The following is a 19778-nucleotide window of genomic DNA, read 5'->3' as shown; positions in this document are numbered from 1 at the left end:
AGCTCGGCGTCTCTTCCACTAGCGACGGGCGGCCTTCTCCTGTTGCCGGGGGCAGGCAGCCTCCTCTTTCCCCAGTTCGGGACGCCACCTCTCCAGCGCAGGATCCGCGGGCGCGGCGAGCCTTCCTCTGTCGGAGCGCGGCGTCCTCCTTCAGTTTCGACGAGCGGCCTCCTCCTCTAGCCGGCTGTTAGGGCCTGTCCCCCTCGCCGGAGTTCAGTGACTCCCTCTCTCGCCCCCTCCACCTCCGGTGCTACACCTGGACAGGGTGAGTTCCTTTTTCCTTCTTCCCCTTTTATCTATTTTAGTGTTATTTTGCACTTAGCTCGGATCTGAAATTTTTTATGTGTGGTGAACTGGTTTGGTTACTCAAATTGCTGCTAGTTATTTTGATGATTCAAATGGAACTTGTTCAGGTATAGGGTTCTTTTTATGCTAGTTATGCTGAAAATCCATGTTCACCTAGCACAAACAATACACCTATTGTACATATACATTCCAATAGTTTGGTATTCAATCATGCTCACTCCTCTCCTCGTAATGTAATTGAACGTGCATTTGGAGTGTTGAAGATGAAATAGCGAATTCTGTTGCACATGCCTAGCTAGCCTGTGGAGAAGCAAAAGTTGATTATAATTGCTTGCATAGCCCTTCGTAATTTCATCCGTGATAGTGCTTTGGCTGATGTTCTTTTTGAGAGATGTGACAATGATGAAGAGTATATGCCACCTATCAATACACCTGAAGAAGAAGACAATTATGTTAGCACCACATCCAATGATGGTGATATGTGCGTCTTTCGAGATTTTATTGCAAATGCTTTGATGGCGGACAGAGGACGCAATATATAGAAATATGAAAGTGGTTTAGGTTGTTCTTTGTTATGTGCTTGGTGTACATATGGTATTGGCGAAGTAGTATTTTGCTATGTGCTTGATGAACACAACAAAGTGCAATATTTTGTATGTGCTTTATTTATGAACACATGGCGGTGGCAAAGTAATATGCACGGAACCTATTACATAAGTAATTTAACTTTCTTATTGCCTTCAAAAAGGAAATTATAATTTTCTTGACTACCTTTATGACAATTTACAATTTTTTAAAAATTGTATAAAAACATTTATGTACATTGATGTAGTTAAACCAACCAATGTAGAAATAAGCAGAATCCCCATCTACTTCAGGGTATTTCAGACAATTCAGCCTCTCAGGACACTAGCCAGCAAATTCTCAGAAGCTCCCCCAAACAGAGCCCTCTCAACTTTTTAGAATCTCAAGTTTCCAGAATCTCCAGCTAGCTTCTCAGAATTTCCAGCTCCCCAAACAGGCCCTAAGTCCCTAACCCCAACCACGAGCTCCCTAACCCCAACCACAAGCTCGGTGGCGGCGGTGTAGGAGGAAGAGGTGGGAGACTATTGCTACTATTTTGATATAAATAATTCCTTTCTCCAGCCTTTTCGTTCCCATCCGTCGTCTTTCCGATATGTTTCAATTTTATTAGTATAAATACATATGAATTTTATTAATATATATACATATGGATTAGGTTTTGAAGAACCACCATGGAGGATGTCTTCGATTTGCCATTGTTTGTGGAGGAGGACGACGAGGAGGCGGCGGCGGAAGCAGCGAAACAGAAGCGATGGGAGCAGAGCTTGAAGCCCCGGCGGCCGAGGCCGACGAGTTATCGGGACACGCCGGAGGTGAAGGAGAGGTGGGCGAGGAGTAGTGCTCTGGCTTCCCAGTATTGGGAGCATGACCCCAAGACAGGGATCAGCTACTACACGCACGCCTGCTTCCGAAACCTCACCATCTTCGACCTTGACAAGGAGAGTATGTGTCATGGCCACATCAACAATCTAATTATTACTCCAGTCTATCATATTGTTGTTATCAATACACTGCAATTTTTTTTCTAGCACACTGCAAGATTACGCTCATCTCTAGCAATATTCCATAAATCAACGCACACCCACTATGCACATGATTTTGATAATCCAATCAAACACGTGGAGTGAAGGCAGGCCAATAGTTTCAGGCACATGAACAGGAAACAATGCAATAAGCACAGAAAAAATGATTTGCTCACCTTCTATCAAAGATTAGACAAAGATATCCGATTCATATCTTATCATGTATCTATTTGGGAGATGTTTTTAGTGGAGCAAACTACCTTAAAATTCACTAGATGGGATCCTCACTGAATGGAGAAATTTGATCATGTGCCACTCTTCACAGTGGCTCTTGATCATTCGCCACTCCTTATCTTGCAATTGATAACTTGCCACACTGCCCAAAAGGACTGTTTGTCACTTTTGGCATAGATAGTCAGTGCTAGTACCACCAGCAGCTAGGGTCTTGTTTTTCCAGTGATTGCAAAATGCAAATTGGTAGTAAATTATATCTCATTGGAGACCTTGCACTGGACGGGCTAGACACCGACGGTGAGTGACATTTAGGTGTGGGGGCCTGAAATGTTAGTGTCCTTGAGCCAGGGTGGTGGATGAGGAGGGAGATCATGCGATGTCAGGGATGATGGGGCCATTGGGGGGGGTACCAAGCAGATAAATTGTAGTTTGCCTCCTGTGGATGAGATGCAAATGATCAATTTTCTCATTTCGGGCAGGTCCAAGCCAAACACAGGGAAGCTGTTATATGAAGAATTAGACAGCTCATACTGTTTAGGTTTTGCTAAGATGAGCAGATATTGCGATGGATTTAGTTCAGTTTCTCCCTAGTTGTAAAATATCCCATGCAGTATGCTATTGAACATATACTCTCTCTGACCTCATAGATCTTATTTAGCAAATGGACAGGTATGTGGTTGGATTTTCTGAAGTATATATAAGATTGAAAAGTAGCCAGATACTTTCTCAACTGCAATAATTTTGTTTCTGAAACAACTAAAATAGTTTTCATAATTGTATTTCCGTAACAGCTCAAAAGATAGGGACAACCCTGTTTACCTTATGAAAACTTTTGTCCTCTAGAGACATTATCAAACGTATACTTTTGTTAACACACTATTCTTCCCTGTTGCAAACTAACTCCATTTTCAATTTTGTCAGCGCAATATGGTCCAATGCGTTTTACAGACGCAATTATCCCAGAGGATCACATTTTGACTAGCTCGTTAAATGTAATATCTCTGAAAGTAAAATCATCAGATGTTGGCTACCCTATCAATCTATATGGGACTGTGATAGTCAGAGATGGATTAGATTTTAACTGCATCACCATCTTCCGGCACAATAGGAACAATTGCCAAGTTATCCAGTCAGAGGTATTTTAAAGAGTATCTCTTCACACTATTAATCTCTCCTATTTCACATAATACATCGAACTAATTTCTTTACAGTTATGTACAGTTAAAGGCATACTAAACCTAGCTACATTTGAGTTGTCTATATGCATGACTTGGACTAGTTTCATACAAAACACAAATACCTACTTTTTTTTATGTATTCAAATATTAAGTCATGTCATTATATTTTAATTTGATTGATCATGTCATCATATATAATTATTGCAATTAAATGATTGTGTGAATTTTGATGAGCTCAGTCCAAATTCTTGCCTAGGTTGCTAGCAAATCAATTTAATATGAATCTGCGTACAGGTTTAAGGTGGTTAATAAATAATAACAATACTATTATATTCTATGGATAATTATCATTTATTTTATATATATCATTAGTGTGACATATGGCTAACGTCTTGTGTAATTTTTCTTGTAGAATGAAGATATAATTCTCACAGGACCAACTAGAGGAATTGTTTTTTATGGTGAAATATTTTTTGAGATAAATTTGAAGATTAAGGAGAATGAAGAGTGCAATGACAAGGAATTTAGTAAAGGATTGCTTGAAATGAAAGTCTACACTCGTCGGTTTAAGATTGTGACTGAAACCTTGGAGAGTAGGCTCAGTGAGGTGGAACTTGTAACTGCTTGTGTTAAGGAAGCACTGGAGGGCACTGTTGAGATCAAGATTCTGTCAGATTCTGAAGTTTTTCATGGGAAAATTACGGCTTGCACAACAGATGTTCCGAATGATATTGTACTGTATGACAGTGATGTCGGTTCTCCAAACGCAGTTGGTGATGACAGAGTCGTGCAGCTGCTGCGACGTGTCGTAGCAGTGTCCAGAAAAGAGATGTTGATATTGAATATCCATGCCCATAATATTCATCAGAATCATGTCGTCAGTCGCAGTTTGAAGTTCACCCCATTCACTAGAGGCTCTAATGAGGACGAGATTAGCTGTGGTATTTACAAGATGCGGGTGAAAGTTGTTTGGTCAACCTTGTTGATGGGTTAGAATTATACTCTACTGAGAGTCTTTTTACAAGATGCGGGTGAAAGTTGTTTGTAAATTAACAACTTTGAGATGAATTAGAATTATACGCTATTGGGAATATTTTTCACAGATCTTGTAGCTTATGCTAAACTCGGTGGTGTAAATAATTAAACTTTTAAGCTAGCTGTCATGCCGAAATTGAATGTAAGTGGTTACAGGGCAGTTTTTTTGATAGCGTTTGTTTTTGACGCCATAGTTACTGAACACGTGTTATCATTTCCCCGTATGTAAAGCTGAGATTAAGAGAGTAAATATCATGAAACAAACAAGTACTTTGACAAAACTATCTATACTAATATAAAAACAAATGAAATTCTTTTCTACGCCAATGTAAAATGTATAAATTTAAAATTAGTGTAATAACTAAATGACCCAAATCACTCTAGGAAATTAAACGGAACATCAATTTTATTTAGTCACCTACCATTCATATCTACCATTCATATATAGGAAACTATTGTAAAAGTTTTTTTTGGTGCAATAAGCACTTCATAAATCTGTGTATTAGTTATATATATTTGGGAGCTCATCTTTCCCTAGTAGGGCTATGTTTATGATTTGCTCATCTTTTTGCCTTTTGTGGCAAAAACAACATGACGTATTTAGATATGATAATTGATTTATGATTAAAACTTTTATAGACATGTGTTCTTATGACCTAAAAGCAAAGACTGAAAAATAAACTAAAATAAAAAAACTCTAAAATCAACTCTAAATTTAAGATTAAATATTTAAATTTTAGCTTATAAGTATAAGCAAAACCAAAAGATGAGCTCGTCGAGAAGTACTCCCTTCGTATTTAATAAATGACATTATTAACTTTTTTAGTATATGTTTGACTTTGGATTTACTATGTCCATCAAATTATTTAGATTTATTCTTGTTCTTTACTTCTCTAGGGACGTAGTTATTATGAAAAATTACTAGAATTTCTATCAATTTTTTAGAGGTACTCTAGTACTGTAGCTGCTTGTAATAACATGAAAACTAGTTAGTAACTGTATGATGTGAATTTACTTGTATTAGAAAAAAAAAGTGCTGTGTTTACCTGTGAATTTTTATTCACATAGTTACTTATTTTTACTCTTCCACAATGCAGTACTTGTAATTTCATGAAAATGAATTTTCATTTATGTTGATGGTTAAGTTACTCAAAAGCATATTTAATATTGAACTTATTTTTTAAATGTATTTTAAGTTAAACATAATTTTTTTAGAAAGAACAATACCAGACCTAAACATTACTACCTCCGTTTCATAATGTAAGATGTTTGATTTTTTTAGTTGCAACGTTTGACCATTCGTCTTATTTAAAAATTTAGTACAAATATAAAAAAAAAACAAATCGTGCTTAAATTTATTTTGATAATAAAGTAAGTCACAAGCAAAATAAATAATATTTCATAATTTTTTTGAATGAGACAAATGATCAAACATGGGAAGCAAAAAGTCAAACATCTAATATTATGAAACGGAGGGAGCAGCAGTTAGCGAGTGCGTAGATTACAGTTCTGAGGAAGTAAGTAAATACTTTATAAATATAAATAATAAAGTGTTAACCCGAAATGGGCCGAAACAAAAGGAAGGTTGTTCTGGGAAGGCCCGGTCCAACTAACTGAGCAAGCACGCTCACGGACAGCCTACTGCTATTCGTTGCTTGGGTAGGGGTAGAGCACATAAACAATTAAACAAACACTCGCAGTGCGTGCGTGCGGCATGGCCATGGCACGCCGCCGTCTCCTCCTCTCCTCCTCCGCCTCCGGTACTTCTCTCTCTCTCTTTATTTTTTCGCACCATTTTTTTCCTCTTGTTCTGGCTGGTTGCTTCCATTTCGCGAAATCGATCGAGGTTTGTTCCGCAGCTTAATTAGATCCAGGTAGGCCAGAGCCCTAGCTTACCTTCACGGTGCTCTCCACACCGTACCGCTCGCTAGGGTTACTTACCTGCTAGCTATTCGATCTTCCCGTTCGTCCGGCCAGATCCACAGCCGGCAGCATCGTGCATGCATACACGGCGTGCGCCGTCGCCGACCACATCTTCGCGCAGTCGAGGAAGCGTGCATGAGGTGTGGCATCCGCCTGAGACTTTGGTGCGCTGTTGCCGGCGCGGACGGCCTTCCCCTGCGCGGCCGCAACTTCTCCGCGTGTCCGTGCGTCCGCGCGGACCACGCCCTAGCCCCTTGCTGCTCGCGCCATGGCCTACCGTCACGGCTGCGACCTACGCCTCCAGTGACCGGGCGTCGACGGCAGCAACGACGCGGCGTGCGCCGGATCCGACCGCATCTTCGCGCCGTCGAGGATGCGTGCTTCGAGGTGTGGCATGCCGCCTGAGACTTTGGTGCGCAGCTGCCGGCGGCGGACGGCCTTCCCCTGAGCGGCCGCACCGCCTCCGTGTGTCCGTGCGTCCGCGCCGACCACGCGCTAGCCCCTTGCTGCTCGCACCATGGGCTATCGTCACGCCTGCGACCTACGCCTCCAGTGACCAGACGTCGACGGCAGCAACGACGCGGCGTGCGCCGGCGCCGACCGCATCTTCGCGCCGTCGAGGATGTGTGCTTCGAGGTGTGGCATGGCCGCGCCGTGCCAAGCTCGCTGGTCGCTGGGTAGGGGGGTTAACACCTAAGTAATAATCCATATGCATGCTTCATTGTAATGTTTATCATTTGATTGATCATCGTACATACATTTTGATATACTGATCTCCTTGTCGTCGTCTGATGACGATGACCTGACCCAATTAACCCTTCAATATGGTTAATTGGATAGTCCATGCTATTATATTTTTTACGGTTTTAAAATATACCATTACAATTCATATATTTATAGATATGCCATTACAATTTAGGGTTAATTGGATCCATGTCATTACAATTTTTAAGGTTTTGAAATATACCATTACAGTTCATCTATTTGTAAATATACCATTATAATTTAATATATATTCTAGATGTGCCATGCATGCATGACAGTGATGCAGTACAGTTTAGTCGATGATGATGGTGATATTTGATATGATCCGTCTATTCATTATATTGATGTGGTGATGATGCAGGCTAATTGAAGATCGATCGATTGAGAGGATATGCTATTGGGGGCCATAGCAGAAACTGGATTATATATCAAGAGAGGAGTGGATGGCGACGGACAAGTTCCATTTCCCAATAGGTGATTTGGTGAGTTCTAGTATAAAAAACACCTATTCCTCTCTGATTAACAGCATCATCTCTCGAATCACAACTAGAGCAATGGAAACCGTTGAGGGAAAGCCTGTGTGCATGCAAGGCTATTATGAGATCGTGCTATTTCCTAAAACTGGAAGTGATTTAGCCTTGAATCATGCTAATGGCCGTGTCCGCATCCTTTTTGATTACCACAATCTGTATCTGGTTGCTTTTAAGTCACACGGGATGTGGCACAAATTCCCGGACCTCGATCCTAAGATTGTTCCAGACTATGCAAGCAATGAGCGAAAGAAGTATTACAAGGTGAAGAACATTCCCTTTGAGTCCAACTATGGTGTTAGAGGTATGTCAGCCGATATATCTGAACTGAAAATTAGCAAAGAAACTCCAATCCGCATATACAAGACATTGAGCCTATATGATTCTGTTCAGCAAGTTGGAAGAGTCAAAATACCCGACCTACAGAAGATGCTATTTATGTCCTGCGCTGTATTTTCAGAGGTGCTCAGGTTCCCTCTTATGAAGAAGTAGGCTGTATACCTGATAGGTAGGTCAGTGAATGATAAGAGTAAAGTCAGGAAGGAGCACACAGTTCTCGTTCAGCGGTGGAGTAGTTGCTGCAAGGCTCTTAGAGAAGGAAGACAAGCTTTCGAGGTGATGCCTAATCTAGACATACACACGTTCGACGAGTTGCTTGCTGCGATTGGTGTTGTTTTGCCCATTTGATATACCTGTTGTCTTTTACTCGAAGGAAACTGTACATATTGACACGTCTATCGCTACCTCTTTTTTGAGACAAAATACTCCTAGAGATTATCCATTTCAGTACGCACCAAAGATCTTGTTGCAGGCTAGTATTGCCATTTGCGACGTACATGCATACATAATACATATTATGTTGGTGCTGTTTGTGCATTCTGCAAGATAAGCCAACTATTACGTCGTTGCTTTGCATACGCTCTCTAGCTATATACGTAGGTATGAAGAACTATCTTGCTTGTTGAGAAAAGGTAGGTATATAACTGAACATAAGTGTCCGTGCGTGTTGATGCATGCATGCATGTTGATACATAGTACAATTAATTAACGAAAACCATGCATTTATATGTAGAAATTAAGAACATTTACTGGACATTTACATTATTGTGTTGCTCTGGATTGTTAAACTTAAATGTGCTTGGAAAATCTGATATCTCTCCTTAACTACTCTCTATGATAGGGATAATTGTGTTCTTAACCCTGCTTTGGAATACAATTGTGATTTCACCCTTCTTTTTGGCATTTTGGCCCTCGTCCTTTGAAACTGAAGATATGGTTTTCCCCTAAGCGTAAGTCATCTTGAATTCTTGATGGTGCTATATACTACCACGGTACCACCCTCCATCTCAAAATACTACTGTTTCATCTGTTATTCAAAATTTTCTCAACCCTGGTTCTATTTTGGCTATTCCCGATGAACTCCGCCACAACTAGCTGATTTGAATTCGATAGCAAAAGTTGATTGGAGTGCACGGCCATTGTAGCACCAAGCCACAGTGGCCCTGCACTACACGCGCAAAATCCACAAAACCGACTGTGTTTTTCTCTTGCACGTGCATGTGCATGCTTACATTACATAGATCAATCTGATTTCATTGGACCTTCATTACACGTAACCTATATACAGTTTCTGCATAGAAAGTTTACACACATATATATAAATGGTCAATCTATCATTAATAGCTATGTTTTTTTTATCATCATGCAATGTGAGAATGACTATTTGACATAAATCCGGAGTTTCTTGAAATATTTTGCTTAAAGTTCCTATAGTAATAAATCAAATCATAACAAAATACTCAATAAGATCATGTATAAAGAGTTGTACCCATAATTGTATACTTAATTTCAGCGAAAACAAACATTTAAATTTATAAACATAAAAAACGCTGTACCATTTCCGATCATTTTCATCCTGCTGCGAGCAGGATGCTTCTGTTTTGGGATGAACAGGGTGCTGACATCCTGGTGTGGATTCTGGACTTTTGTATGGATAGATCAATCGAGTTGGGATTTATGTTTTAGACAGTCAAAACAAAGCAGCCCAATCTAGCTCCCCTTGTAGAAGGAAAGTCTGAAATGCAGCCCAATTCTAGCCTGCAGGCCACGCGCCGGCCCGATCGTTACTGATGAAGATTGACGTGAAAAATATCTTTTTCACCGGGCCTCCGAAGAGTCCAGTTGAATTTCTTGTGACAGCTTCATTGCTTTTTGCTGAAATTAAACATAAGTAAAGCAATTTAGTAATGACTAAAAATGATTTTAGGTAAACCTTTTCAGGTAACGACTTAAAAGAGAAATTACGGTGAAAACTCCCCAAAAGTTAAATCAAAATTTAAGTTATAAAATTTAAATTTTGGCTTATAAGCGTCAAAAACGAGGACTAAGATTCTAGAGAAGTTTAGTACTACACATTTTACTACAATAATCATTGTTTTAGACAAAACACATAACATTAGAACATTTATACGGAAAATTGTGGCTAGAGTTAAAAACCTAGTGAAAGATACCCCTTCAATTCTAATAGATGGCACCATTAACTAAATTTTAAGTATATGCTTGATCGTTTATCTTATTTAAAATTTAATGCAAATATATAATAATTTATACTTAAAGTACATTTGTTCATAAACAAGAAAATAAATAATAATGTAATTGTCTACATGTGAAAAATGGTCATCGCTATCGTTATCTATTAAAGACCGGAGGCTACAGATAGGCGCTGATGGTACCGCGGGTGAACTAGTTTTGTGTTAAAATTTGGTTTATTTAGTTAAGTGGTCAAATATAGACCAAACTTTAATGGTATCATATAAAAAATATGAAAGTAGTATTAGACAATGCATGGGAGACAAATAAGAGAACCGATAAATTTTCAATGGCGAATAACGATGATCCGCGCTGCGTGAAGAGGCGGCTAACGAGAGAGGCCCCACCACTACGATATTGGAGTGTAAACTTTGCAACGAAACAGCGACTGCAGCTGAACATGTACTAACCCTGTCATCAGCTGGAGTGTAAAGTGGCAGTGCAGATAGTGCCAGATATATCCATATGAGACACCCCATATTGCCCTAGACAATTAGGCATGGGTGTTAATTTGTTGATTAATCCACCTTGATGAGCCACAACGATATATGATGGACATGAAGGAATAACCATGAGCACTGATCTACTAATAATCATTAATCATGGTGCAACTTTTAGGTGAAGAACGTGGGCATTATTCATTAGAGTGCCATGACCTTTCTCTCTTTTGGGAGATCTGATAGGAGATTACCTGTAGTTTTTTAAAGGCTAATTTGATAGGTGTTCCTGTGTTCGAGCATACCACACATTTCTAGAGTAGCATATGTATTTTTTATATATTAATATTAAAGGCTATTCATGCCGTTCGTAACCTAAATTCTCTTGTTTTTCGTGCACACAAAATAAGTATATTTTTTTTACTAAAAATTTTTATAAAAATTCTTTAAAATCAATTTTGATTTTTTATATCTAATAATTAATTAATGATATATTAATTTACTGCTATGTTTTTCGTGCCGGTTACTGACCTAATAAATAACAGGACCTCAAAAGCATATATAGCATAGCAACTGTCAAACTGACGTACAAACTTTTACTTGATTAATACTAGAAAGCAGGTGTGTTGAGGATTAAATTCATAGAAATGCAAAAAATTTGACAAAACGCTGACAACATCGTAGATTTAAAATAGTACTTACTCCATTCCATATTTTAAGAATTTATGATTTTATCTAGATTCATCAACTGATTGGTGTATATGGTCAGTGTGTGCGTCTAGATTCACTTAATATAGGGCTACAGATTTAACACACGAGGTTTATTGCAAAGGTCCATATTGATCCCTATTGGCCCAAAATTCGTGCATTTCAAAATGTCGATGGCTATTCGCTGGTTTTTCACGACCAATGCCTGCATGTTTTTCCACATGATCGGTTGACAAATGGCGGCAATATCATGCTGTGCCGGCACATGCTTAATTGTATGTAACACTGTCATGTCCAGAATAATGGAGTACGATTAAGAGCAGGTACAATAGCATACTATAAGCATAATTTAAAGAGATAAGAGTAGAGAGAGAAGAGATGTGAGCTAGTAATTTATAGCTAGCTGTACGTGGACTCCAAGACAAAATATGTGTATGATATGTGGGACCATGTATTGATGTTTTCTAGGTAACTATTGTATTAGTTGACAATTAGATTGACTATAGATAAATTAGAGCTAGTAATTTGCTATACTATTGAACTTGCTCAAAGAAGGCATTGGCACTGTTACAGATTCCCAGGCAATGAACTCCCAATTTAACATCAATAACATCCCATCCGTTTGTGTCTATTATCAATTGCAATATGATATCAGCCCACAAACTTGGACCATAGCTAGCTGCTCGATCGTCCGAATGAGCATGTTGTGTAGTAGCAACGATATTTTCTAATTGTCGTTTATCGATTATAGATGTACGTTTTTTGAGTTTCTAAACGGTATATTTGGTATAAAAGTTTTTATATTAAAAATCTTGAAAATCTTGTGCGGCACTAGTATGTACACTGTTTTTTATAACCAACTACGTGACAATTAATCACATCTTAACTAGGATACGTTGGAGTGTATAAAGTGAACTGCCCATATTTTTATGCTTTTATATTGATCGATGCATGCAACTTAACATAGTATCAAAGACAAAGGTCTTGAGTTCAAATCCTGGATGACAAAACTACAACCTACTCCAATATTCCACGTTTGAGACTTGAGTAGTCTCATGATTTAAAGTAAAACTAAAGTGTAGGCTGCATTGACCAATTAGTTAATGAAGTATGACTTGTCATAGTTGTAGCAACCATCCAAAGAACTACCTAAACAATTGTGGCATACCTAAATTTTAACGTGACAATTTATGGCTCTGCGCCAATCAGTTCTCTAATTCCTCTATTCCTCCTGGTGACAAGAAAACGAGACTAAAGCAGCCATAGATCTTTTTGTTTGTACTTTTATTTAGCAACTATAAAAACAGAGCTGGACAACCAAACTGACAAAAACAAACTCTAAAGTTAATCCAAAACCAAATTCTAAAATTTAAAATCAGCTCTCATGTTAAGCACACACTTAATCATAGACCGACATGGCCATAACCAATCTCATAATTTCAGTGAAATTTCTCACTCTATATATGCAAGTGGCTGCCTTGTTTATTGATTACCTGCTGATTAATTAAAGCAAGAGTCCACATGATTCTCCAAAATTAGTTAATAAGCAGTACATCGTTGGGGTACTTTGTACGGTCGAACAATAGTATACGGTTGCATCTATCCCTTCTGTCTCGCGTCCTAGGTGCTATCTGAAACACCAATGCGTGATGTTGCTTTGTTTGCGTCCAGCCCTGTTCAGTTCCTAAAATCTTTTCCTAAAAACATCACATCTAATCTTTGGACATATAAATAAAGCATTAAACATAGATGTAAAAAAACTAATTGCACAGTTATGACAGAAATTGTGAGACGAATCTTTTGAGTCTAATTAGACCATGATTAGCCATAAGTGCTACAGTGACCAACATGTGCTCATAATAAATTAATTAGTCTCAAAAAATTCGTCACGCAGTTTCTTGGCGGAATCTGTAATTTGTTGTTTTATTTGTGTCTAAAAACCCCTTCTGACATCTGATCAAACATCTGACTTGGAATCTAAACACAACTTGAGAATCCTGCCCTGTAAAAAAAAAATTGAGAATCCTGCCTACTTGACATGCACCTCCATTTTATTGGATTAAGATTTTCTGGCTTAACCGTTGACGCGTTCGTCGATAATTAGATCCCATTATCTATGAGCCCACGAGTCAATGACCGCGTTTCATTCATTTTACGTTAAAAGTGTCTCATTTCTGTACATATGTTTATTGAAATTCACGTTCAACTGGATATGCAACTGAGCATGTCATCTCGACGTGGTTACATTATAGGACACCTCCATTGGGACACCATTTCATCGCCTATGAAGCTGAGCTGCGATCTGAGGCAGCTTAGTCATAATTTTAATTGCATTTATGTATTTATTTTTGAATTATCATACTAGTGTGTTGGCCGCTTGTCTAATCAGTTCCTTTTTTATTTGAAACTCGTCTAATCAGCTTCTTAAGGTTGGAAGAAATATTGCTCTCCCGTTTACTCCACTGTGTCCGCGTGTCATGTAACCCACAAGTCTTTTTTTTTTGGCTAATTAACTTTCCACGTCTGCTTGTTATGCCTCCGTTCCTAAATACTTGACGCTGTTGATATTTTTATAACCATTCGTCTTATTTAAAAATTCAAAATTATTAAATATTTTTATATCATTTTATTTATAGCTTACATATTTAAAAAAATTGAATAAGATGATTGACCAAACGTGTATAAAAAAGTCAATGGCGTCAAACATTTAGGGACAGACGGAGTAACTTACAACAACAACCATAATTGAATTTTAACTCTTATCATGCATGGTCTTTCATCCTAGTCTATTTTGTAGTATTAATATTTGAATCACTAATAACATAGATATAAAAGGTTTTATCTATAATTACCACAATTGTTTTCTTTTGCTGATAAATGATAAAAGATAAAATATTGTCTTATTTTTAATAGCTATTTAATATTATAAATAATGAAATTAACTACTATATAGCTAAAATCTATTGTCTTATTTTGCGCATGAGCGGTTTGGGGGGCCTCCGCGATAAGTGAAACCCTGCATGAAACGATGCGATAAAAAACGAATATGATGAAACGTCTTTACACCTCACCTGAATCACGATTAACGAATACAATAAGGCACTTACAGCTTGATGGTCCTAACCTAATGTTTGTTCGAGATCGAAAGAGTGCCCTCGGGAGACTACAAGTTCCATTTCCCAATAGGTGATTTGGTGAGTTCTAGTATAAAAAACACCTATTCGCATTTTTTCCTATTTTCCTTCCTTATTTTGTTTCTCTTATATATATTCCGAATCCCAAATATTTCCCTACCTTTTTTTTTCTTTCTATTTTCTCCAATCCCGTGGGCCTTAGCGAGCCCAGATATCGTTATGGTTTCAACTTACGAACCCCAACCTCATCCGTCTCTCTCTCTCTTTTATAAGTCCGGAGTAACCCTAGCCCTAAGGGCCTCTCGTCCGTGGATCTGGACGACGGCGTCCTGCTCCTCCCCACGCCCTCTCGCCGGAGTAGGGAGCTCGGCGTCTCTTCCACTAGCGACGGGCGGCCTTCTCCTGTTGCCGGGGGCAGGCAGCCTCCTCTTTCCCCAGTTCGGGACGCCACCTCTCCAGCGCAGGATCCGCGGGCGCGGCGAGCCTTCCTCTGTCGGAGCGCGGCGTCCTCCTTCAGTTTCGACGAGCGGCCTCCTCCTCTAGCCGGCTGTTAGGGCCTGTCCCCCTCGCCGGAGTTCAGTGACTCCCTCTCTCGCCCCCTCCACCTCCGGTGCTACACCTGGACAGGGTGAGTTCCTTTTTCCTTCTTCCCCTTTTATCTATTTTAGTGTTATTTTGCACTTAGCTCGGATCTGAAATTTTTTATGTGTGGTGAACTGGTTTGGTTACTCAAATTGCTGCTAGTTATTTTGATGATTCAAATGGAACTTGTTCAGGTATAGGGTTCTTTTTATGCTAGTTATGCTGAAAATCCATGTTCACCTAGCACAAACAATACACCTATTGTACATATACATTCCAATAGTTTGGTATTCAATCATGCTCACTCCTCTCCTCGTAATGTGATTGAACGTGCATTTGGAGTGTTGAAGATGAAATAGCGAATTCTGTTGCACATGCCTAGCTACCCTGTGGAGAAGCAAAAGTTGATTATAATTGCTTGCATAGCCCTTCGTAATTTCATCCGTGATAGTGCTTTGGCTGATGTTCTTTTTGAGAGATGTGACAATGATGAAGAGTATATGCCACCTATCAATACACCTGAAGAAGAAGACAATTATGTCAGCACCACATCCAATGATGGTGATATGTGCGTCTTTCGAGATTTTATTGCAAATGCTTTGATGGCGGACAGAGGACGCAATATATAGAAATATGAAAGTGGTTTAGGTTGTTCTTTGTTATGTGCTTGGTGTACATATGGTATTGGCGAAGTAGTATTTTGCTATGTGCTTGATGAACACAACAAAGTGCAATATTTTGTATGTGCTTTATTTATGAACACATCGCGGTGGCAAAGTAATATTCACGGAACCTATTACATAAGTAATTTAACTTTCTTATTGCCTTCAAAAAGGAAATTATAATTTTCTTGACTACCTTTATGACAATTTACATTTTTTTAAAAATTGTATAAAAACATTTATGTACATTGATGTAGTTAAACCAACCAATGTAGAAATAAGCAGAATCCCCATCTACTTCAGGGTATTTCAGACAATTCAGCCTCTCAGGACACTAGCCAACAAATTCTCAGAAGCTCCCCCAAACAGAGCCCTCTCAACTTTTTAGAATCTCAAGTTTCCAGAATCTCCGGCTAGCTTCTCAGAATTTCCAGCTCCCCCAAACAGGCCCTAAGTCCCTAACCCCAACCACGAGCTCCCTAACCCCAACCACAAGCTCGGTGGCGGCGGTGTAGGAGGAAGAGGTGGGAGACTATTGCTGCTATTTTGATATAAATAATTCCTTTCTCCAGCCTTTTCGTTCCCATCCGTCGACTTTCCGATATGTTTCAATTTTATTAGTATAAATACATATGAATTTTATTAATATATATACATATGGATTAGGTTTTGAAGAACCACCGTGGAGGATGTCTTCGATTTGCCATTGTTTGTGGAGGAGGACGACGAGGAGGCGGCGGCGGAAGCAGCGAAACAGAAGCGACGGGAGCAGAGCTTGAAGCCCCGGTGGCCGAGGCCGACGAGTTATCGGGACACGCCGAAGATGAAGGAGAGGTGGGCGAGGAGTAGTGCTCTGGCTTCCCAGTATTGGGAGCATGACCCCAAGACAGGGATCAGCTACTACACGTGCGCCTGCTTCCGAAACCTCACCATCTTCGACCTTGACAAGGAGAGTATGTGTCATGGCCACATCAACAATCTATTACTCCAGTCTATCATATTGTTGTTATCAATACACTGCAATTTTTTTTCTAGCACACTGCAAGATTACGCTCATCTCTAGCAATATTCCATAAATCAACGCACACCCACTATGCACATGATTTTGATAATCCAATCAAACACGTGGAGTGAAGGCAGGCCAATAGTTTCAGGCACATGAACAGGAAACAATGCAATAAGCACAGAAAAAATGATTTGCTCACCTTCTATCAAAGATATCCGATTCATATCTTATCATGTATCTATTTGGGAGATGTTTTTAGTGGAGCAAACTACCTTAAAATTCACTAGATGGGATCCTCACTGACTGGAGAAATTTGATCATGTGCCACTCTTCACAGTGGCTCTTGATCATTCGCCACTCCTTATCTTGCAATTGATAACTTGCCACACTGCCCAAAAGGACTGTTTGTCACTTTTGGCATAGATAGTCAGTGCTAGTACCACCAGCAGCTAGGGTCTTGTTTTTCCAGTGATTGCAAAATGCAAATTGGCAGTAAATTATATCTCTTTGGAGACCTTGCACTGGACGGGCTAGACACCGACGGTGAGTGACATTTAGGTGTGGGGGCCTGAAATGTTAGTGTCCTTGAGCCAGGGTGGTGGATGAGGAGGGAGATCATGCGATGTCAGGGATGATGGGGCCATTGGGGGGGGGGGGTACCAAGCAGATAAATTGTAGTTTGCCTCCTGTGGATGAGATGCAAATGATCAATTTTCTCATTTCGGGCAGGTCCAAGCCAAACACAGGTAAGCTGTTATATGAAGAATTAGACAGCTCATACTGTTTAGGTTTTGCTAAGATGAGCAGATATTGCGATGGATTTAGTTCAGTTTCTCCCTAGTTGTAAAATATCCCATGCAGTATGCTAATGAACATATACTCTCTCTGACCTCATAGATCTTATTTAGCAAATGGACAGGTGTATGGTTGGATTTTCTGAAGTATATATAAGATTAAAAAGTAGCCAGATACTTTCTCAACTGCAATAATTTTGTTTCTGAAACAACTAAAATAATTTTCATAATTGTATTTCCGTAACAGCTCAAAAGATAGGGACAACCCTGTTTACCTTATGAAAACTTTTGTCCTCTAGAGACATTATCAAACGTATACTTTTGTTAACACACTATTCTTCCCTGTTGCAAACTAACTCCATTTTCAATTTTGTCAGCGCAATATGGTCCAATGCGTTTTACAGACGCAATTATCCCAGAGGATCACATTTTGACTAGCTCGTTAAATGTAATATCTCTGAAAGTAAAATCATCAGATGTTGGCTACCCTATCAATCTATATGGGACTGTGATAGTCAGAGATGGATTAGATTTTAACTGCATCACCATCTTCCGGCGCAATAGGAACAATTGCCAAGTTATCCAGTCAGAGGTATTTTAAAGAGTATCTCTTCACACTATTAATCTCTCCTATTTCACATAATACATCGAACTAATTTCTTTACAGTTATGTACAGTTAAAGGCATACTAAACCTAGCTACATTTGAGTTGTCTATATGCATGACTTGGACTAGTTTCAAACAAAACACAAATACCTACTTTTTTTATGTATTCAAATATTAAGTCATGTTATTATATTTTAATTTGATTGATCATGTCATCATATACAATTATTGCAATTAAATGATTGTGTGAATTTTGATGAGCTCAGTCCAAATTCTTGCCTAGGTTGCTAGCAAATCAATTTAATATGAATCTGCGTGCAGGTTTAAGGTGGTTAATAAATAATAACAATACTATTATATTCTATGGATAATTATCATTTATTTTATATATATCATTAGTGTGACATATGGCTAACGTCTTGTGTAATTTTTCTTGTAGAATGAAGATATAATTCTCACAGGACCAACTAGAGGAATTGTTTTTTATGGTGAAATATTTTTTGAGATAAATTTGAAGATTAAGGAGAATGAAGAGTGCAATGACAAGGAATTTAGTAAAGGATTGCTTGAAATGAAAGTCTACACTCGTCGGTTTAAGATTGTGACTGAAACCTTGGAGAGTAGGCTCAGTGAGGTGGAACTTGTAACTGCTTGTGTTAAGGAAGCACTGGAGGGCACTGTTGAGATCAAGATTCTGTCAGATTCTGAAGTTTTTCATGGGAAAATTACGGCTTGCACAACAGATGTTCCGAATGATATTGTACTGTATGACAGTGATGTCGGTTCTGCAAACGCAGTTGGTGATGACAGAGTCGTGCAGCTGCTGCGACGTGTCGTAGCAGTGTCCAGAAAAGAGATGTTGATATTGAATATCCATGCCCATAATATTCATCAGAATCATGTCGTCAGTCGCAGTTTGAAGTTCACCCCATTCACTAGAGGCTCTAATGAGGACGAGATTAGCTGTGGTATTTACAAGATGCGGGTGAAAGTTGTTTGGTCAACCTTGTTGATGGGTTAGAATTATACTCTACTGAGAGTCTTTTTACAAGATGCGGGTGAAAGTTGTTTGTAAATTAACAACTTTGAGATGAATTAGAATTATACGCTATTGGGAATATTTTTCACAGATCTTGTAGCTTATGCTAAACTCGGTGGTGTAAATAATTAAACTTTTAAGCTAGCTGTCATGCCGAAATTGAATGTAAGTGGTTACAGGGCAGTTTTTTTGATAGCGTTTGTTTTTGACGCCATAGTTACTGAACACGTGTTATCATTTCCCCGTATGTAAAGCTGAGATTAAGAGAGTAAATATCATGAAACAAACAAGTACTTTGACAAAACTATCTATACTAATATAAAAACAAATGAAATTCTTTTCTACGCCAATGTAAAATGTATAAATTTAAAATTAGTGTAATACCCAAATCACTCTAGGAAATTAAACGGAACATCAATTTTATTTAGTCACCTACCATTCATATCTACCATTCATATATAGGAAACTATTGTAAAAGTTTTTTTTGGTGCAATAAGCACTTCATAAATCTGTGTATTAGTTATATATAATTGGGAGCTCATCTTTTCCCTAGTAGGGCTATGTTTATGATTTGCTCATCTTTTTGCCTTTTGTGGCAAAAACAAAATGGTCATCGCTATCGTTATCTATTAAAGACCGGAGG

At 38.7% G+C, this 19778-nt stretch overlaps 2 protein-coding genes across 2 annotated transcripts; both read left to right on the top strand.

Moving 5' to 3' along the window:
• The first annotated feature begins 1562 nt into the window (after positions 1-1562).
• LOC121056702 lies at positions 1563-4511 on the top strand. Its single transcript, XM_040529967.1, has 3 exons — positions 1563-1833; positions 3069-3283; positions 3738-4511. The coding sequence occupies exons 1-3, from the start codon at positions 1563-1565 to the stop codon at positions 4317-4319; spliced, it is 1068 nt and encodes a 355-aa protein (XP_040385901.1). The 3' UTR covers positions 4320-4511.
• Positions 4512-7602: 3091 nt separating this feature from the next.
• LOC121056699 lies at positions 7603-19309 on the top strand. Its single transcript, XM_040529964.1, has 6 exons — positions 7603-7882; positions 7972-8086; positions 15411-15596; positions 16366-16643; positions 17868-18082; positions 18536-19309. The coding sequence occupies exons 1-6, from the start codon at positions 7603-7605 to the stop codon at positions 19115-19117; spliced, it is 1656 nt and encodes a 551-aa protein (XP_040385898.1). The 3' UTR covers positions 19118-19309.
• Positions 19310-19778: the final 469 nt, after the last annotated feature.

This window comes from Oryza brachyantha, unplaced genomic scaffold (assembly GCF_000231095.2).
Source record: "Oryza brachyantha unplaced genomic scaffold, ObraRS2 ChrUN-Ctg66, whole genome shotgun sequence".
In the NCBI taxonomy this organism is placed as follows: domain Eukaryota; kingdom Viridiplantae; phylum Streptophyta; class Magnoliopsida; order Poales; family Poaceae; genus Oryza; species Oryza brachyantha.
Note: the sequence above shows the minus strand (reverse complement) of the source record. Positions and strands in the feature narration are given on the sequence as shown.